At 51.7% G+C, this 5,286-nt stretch overlaps 1 protein-coding gene across 1 annotated transcript in view; it reads left to right on the top strand.

The window, feature by feature from the left end:
* The first annotated feature begins 657 nt into the window (after positions 1–657).
* The window catches only part of Ubxn6 (UBX domain protein 6), a 6,885-nt gene continuing 2,256 nt past the window's right edge, over positions 658–5,286 (top strand). The window contains exons 1-6 of the mRNA XM_021186234.2: positions 658–1,067; positions 2,621–2,784; positions 3,074–3,138; positions 3,328–3,456; positions 4,870–4,967; positions 5,131–5,206. Of these exons, the coding sequence (XP_021041893.2) occupies positions 823–1,067; positions 2,621–2,784; positions 3,074–3,138; positions 3,328–3,456; positions 4,870–4,967; positions 5,131–5,206 (777 nt within the window). The 5' untranslated portion in view covers positions 658–822. The remainder of the gene's footprint in view (positions 1,068–2,620; positions 2,785–3,073; positions 3,139–3,327; positions 3,457–4,869; positions 4,968–5,130; positions 5,207–5,286) is intronic.

Here is a 5,286-nt window from a genome sequence, read left to right as displayed (position 1 = left end):
CTCCAGCCATGGGGCTTGTTTCCTTGAAATCACCAGGGTGTCCCATCCTTCAGCTTTGTGCATCTTGGGATCTAATGGTTGGCAAAACTAATAAAATTATTAACAGCCTGGGTAGCCCCCAAAGCTGCTTTATCCCTGACAAATTTCACACCAACACAGACCATAGCCACTTAGCTTGCCCATAGCCACTTCAGTTACATGATCCAGAGACCACAATGCCATGCGCAATTAGAGCAGAATTACATGCACACAGACAGGAGGTGCAGAAGAGCTCCTGGAATCTCAAGTTTGTGTCCAATGGCCCATTTCCCCCCTTCTTTCTAATGAGTGACTATTAACAGTGAAGTATATGATTTTGGGGTCTCTTGCACAGTTACAGTGATTCTGATGTAGATGATGGCTGTTTTTCACATGAACAGTAGTGTTCTAAAAAGCCTGAGTCCAGAGCATACAACTTTTTGTTGTGTGTACACAACACACGAGATGGAAGTGTTGGAGATTAAACTCAGCTTTGCACATGTTGAGCAAGCCCTGTACCAACTGCGGTCTCTGCTTTGACCTTGTCTGCACCAATCTCTCTGTAGGCTCCTTCTGTCTTGTCCCTCCCAGAGCAGATCAGGCTCATGTACAGTACATTCATACTCATTTTCTCTGTAGTATAGACTGGCCTTGAACTCCTGACATCCACCCTGGTTCCAGTAGCTCTGGGGACACTTCTAGGCTGCTTGGTGTCTGGATGCTCTCTTAAGCTCCCCTGGTGGCTGCCGCGGTCTTAAGGGAGGCGAGCCTGTCGCCCCGGCAACGGCGTCCGCAGACAGGAAGATGGCGCCCCGCCCGCGAGGTGCTGCAAGGCGATTGTCACGTGAGCTAGGCGGGACTTCCGTCGCCGCGATATTTTCTTTCCGGTGGTTGGCCGCCTGCTCCTCATCCACCCGGGCCCTGCGCCCTCCGCCCTGCGGCCCACGCCGCCGGGCCGCTGCCGCCATGAAGAAGTTCTTCCAGGAGATCAAGGCTGACATCAAGTTCAAGAGCGCGGGGCCCGGCCAGAAGCTTACGGATTCCGCAGGGTATGTGACGCTGGTTGGGCGACGGAGAGGGCGAGGGCCAGGGGGCAAAAAGGGCCGGCGGTTGGGTGTCAGGGGTCTTTCTAGGCTATGCAGAGCAGGAGTAGATGGGTGGGCGGGGTGTGGATTGTAAGGCAGGGGCGGAGCCTAAGATGAGGGCGGGGCGTTGTAGCAGTGGTGGGCGGGGCAGAAGGGAGGGCAGTTGTGTGGTATAGCACGGGTGGGCGGGGCGCTAGGGGTAGGCGGTGGGCGGTCGTGGCCAGGGCGCGTTGGTCACTGCTTGGAGACTCTTGGTTCTGGGTGGTGAGAAGGGGCGGGGCAATGCCCAGAATTTAGCTAAGGGAAGAGCCGCCTAGAGCGTGGGTAGGACCTAAGAGAAGGTGTGGGCAGAAGGTCTGTGAGAGATAGTAAGACTTCTTTGTAGGTTGTGTGGTAATCTGGGAGGGGTTGGGGAGTGAGAGCGGATTATAGAAGGGTCTTGGAGGAGTGTGGAAACCAGAGAGCCCCAGATTGTTGTTGAGTGGTTGGGGTGACGGGTGAAGATGGGATCTCTGTGGGGACCTTGGCAAACTGGGGTACTCCCAGGAGTACTGGAAGACCCAGAGAACTTTGTGTTCTGGAGAGGGAGGTAAGGCATGTTGGAGCTGCTCAGAAGGGGTGAAGTAGAGAATGGAGACAGCTACAGGCTACCAGGGAGTAGTCTGCAGGAAGTATATGTGGAGGAAAATGACAACCAGTGACTGGGGCTGAGTGTGAGGAGAAGGAGGGGCCTGCAGGCCAGGGCTAGACCTCCGGTAAACACACCAGGGTACAGCTACAAATAGTGGGGTAGCTTCCATGATGAGAGGAACATGGAGGTTCAAAGGATCCTCAGGCCAGAAGTTGGAGAGGATGGTCCAGTGTCCGTGATCTGTGTGTGATCTATAAAAGTAAATGTCACTTTTATTTCCTCAGATGATGAGAGCTGCAACCATGCTCTGTGAACACACTGCTTGGGCTGAGCTCAGAGCATTTCCCATGTTCTAACAATTATCCCAGGAAGCTTCTAGCATCTGTACAATATAATTAACCAAAGCTGACTAATTCAATTTGGCTTCTCTCAATTTCTCACTGAAGTGCTCTGCTTGGGCTCAAACTAAGTCTGGCAGTCTCTTCTAATCTTCTGGTTCCTTCTCATTCTCTAGCTGCAACCTGCCTCTGAACTGCACTGACAGACTGAACTGCTTCAACTCTCTCTCTGTGCTGCCTTTTGAGTCCTCTCCTGACTGTTCTCAGAGTTGGGTGTAATCTATCCCTGACTCATTCTGTCAAATCTTTCTCTGATTCATCACTTTGTCAGCCGCTCAATTAGATGCCACTTTCAAACATGACTTCTTCCTTCTACAAACTAACCTTACCTACATTGTTAGGGATCAAAGATATATACTATGGACCTGTCTGCATTCCAGCAAGAGAGATTAAAGATTTGTTGCATGTCGGCATTCCTCCCACATGTTGCTTGATTAAAATTCCTCTATATACCGTTTTTGCAAAATTGGGTCCCCATGTCTGTTCAGGGAGAAGACCACCAAAGGAAAGTCACCACAGCTGGCCCTCCGGCAGCCCCGTCAGGGCCCCACTGATGAGGCACAGATGGCTGCCGCTGCTGCCCTGGCCCGGCTGGAACAGAAACAGCCCCGAGCCCGGGGCCCTACATCTCAGGACTCCATCCGGAACCAGGGTGAGTTCTGCTGTAGGTGGCACCTGGGGCAGACTGAATCCAATGGGAAAGGGTCCCCAGAGGGTAGCTCTGAGTCCCATGTGGCAGAGACACCATTAGTTCTTGCTTGGATGGAGACTTGGAGAAGCAGGGACTAAATTCTACCTCCTGGGACACTGGGAGGGAGAGTTGCCAGCTCTCAGACCAGCTCCCTCCCCACCCCCAACTCCCACCTTTGCACCCAGAGGCTCAGCCTCTGGGTTCAGGATGGGGTCCTTACTCTGTCCATATCACGCCTTCCTACTCTCAGTGAGGAAGGAACTTCAGGCCGAAGCCACCTCCAGCAACAATCCAGGAACTCCTGGGACCAACTCGGTAAGGTATCTGCTGGGGACTGCCCAATGTTCTGGGGCAGTATGGAGGCAGCTGAAGCCTAGGGAGGGAGAGCTTCATGCATAAGAGCCGTACCTGTGGCAGTGGGGAGGAGACAGACCCTTGGAAAGGAGGAGTGACAGCGTGGGCCTGTATGTCCAGCTATAAGAGCCTCCTGTCTTCTGTCTTCAGGTACCTGAGCCCAAGGAGGAAATCTCTCCGCATTTGGCAGTGCCTGGTGTGTTCTTCATCTGTCCGCTCACAGGTGTCACCCTGAGGAGGGACCAGCGGGATGCCCACATCAAGCAGGCCATCCTGTCGGTGAGTGACCCATGTTCCAGCTACTGGACACATGCCCATCAACCCTAGTGTCTTAGTCACTATTCTACTATTCTATTACAGTGAAGAGACACCATGGTCAAGGCAGTTCTTACAAAAGAAAGTATTTAATTGGGGATAGCTTAGTTTCAGAGGTTTAGTCTGTTATGGCAGAGAGCTTGGCAGCAGGCAGGCAGGTATGGTGCTGAACTGGAGTAGCTAAATGCCACACATCCTGATGTGACAGAGACACCCACCCCCCAGTGACAAACTTCCAGCAAAGCCACACCTAATCCTTCTATTTTTTTTTTCCCCCTTTGGTTTTTTCCGAGACAGGGTTTCTCTTTTTAGTCCTGGCTGTCCTGGAACTCACTCTGTAGACCAGGCTGGCCTCAAACTCAGAAATCCACCTGCCTCTGCCTCCCAAGTGCTGGGATTAAAGGTGTGCGCCACCATCGCCTGGACTTCTAATTCTTTTAAATAGTTCCACTCTTCAATGACTAAACATCCCAATATATGAGCCTGTCAGAACCATCTTATTCAGATCACGGTACCTAGCAAGGTTTCTACCCCATCCTCACGAGGCATAGGGTATAGGAGACTCATAAATGAGTCATATTGGTACATTCCTGTTTTCCTGCTGAGGCAGGAGGATTGTGAACCTTGGGCAAGCGTATTGCTACACAAAAGAAAAACTGGGAGTATGAGGACATGTACATACCTGTGCCCAGCTTTGACAGTGCTTGGTGGCTTCAGGTGTGCACATTCCTATCTTGAGCTCTGATGTAAGGAGTTCAACATGAGACTTGCTGATCTAAATTCAGGTTAGAAGGGTAGTCCCCAATGGAGCCTCCAGATTTGTCTTCCTCAGCTGGTAGAGGCCTTACATCCTTTGGCTTGTGGTTTCATCCTCTTGGGAACTGTCTGGCTTTCCCCAATTGTAGATCTTCTGACAATAGCCTATGACTAGCAGCCCCAATGCTGCCTTATCCCAGACCCACCATGACGTTTTCCTGGGTTCCAGCATCATACCAGCCATTCTGATTTGCTGATGATAGGCTTGTTGTCCTTTTGTGCTACCTGACACCCATTGTGGTTACCGTGGGAGTTTTATGACTGATGGCCATGGGGACCTCAGCCCAGGTGCTGTGGTTCTAAAGCTAGTACATAAGGCACAGCTATATGGCCACAAGGGCCCCAGAAATCCCAAAGAGATGTACTTGTCTCCTCTTCTTGTTTGGCCTTTTCCTCATCCTGGAAGAGGCAGGAGTGGCCTCTACTGAAGATGTGCATGCTTTGTCCTCTATCAAACATTTATGGCTGGCTTGGCCTGAGAGCTGATGGCTGCAGTTGCAGTCCCTCTTCCCATTCCCCAGCAGCCTTATAGGGTCCTCAGCATGCCCTCCTCTCCCCCAGCACTTTTCCACAGACCCCGTGGCTGCCTCCATCATGAAGATACATACATTCAATAGAGACCGGGACCGAGTGAAGCTGGGTGTGGATACTATCGCCAAGTGAGTGAGCTGTTTACCGAAGGGATCTAAGCATCTGGGGCTGTGTTGTAGACTCCCTGTGCTTTGGGCACCAGGCTCACCCTGGCTGTGTGAGGACCTGAGTGTAAGAACAGTGAAGTCAGATAGTCCCCTGGGTGGCTCTCCTTTTTCCCCCCATCCCCAGATACCTGGACAACATCCATTTACACCCGGAGGAAGAAAAATACCAGAAAATCAAACTGCAGAACAAGGTGTTCCAGGTAGCTGCTATGGCTGTCCTTGGGTCACTGGGCATGGGTGTCATGCTGTGTTCCCTGGATTTTTTTTTTGTTTTGTTTTT

This window comes from Mus caroli, chromosome 17 (assembly GCF_900094665.2).
Source record: "Mus caroli chromosome 17, CAROLI_EIJ_v1.1, whole genome shotgun sequence".
NCBI lineage: Eukaryota > Metazoa > Chordata > Mammalia > Rodentia > Muridae > Mus > Mus caroli.
The sequence above is the reverse complement of the archived record's forward strand: the minus strand, read 5'-3'. Positions and strand labels throughout refer to the sequence as shown.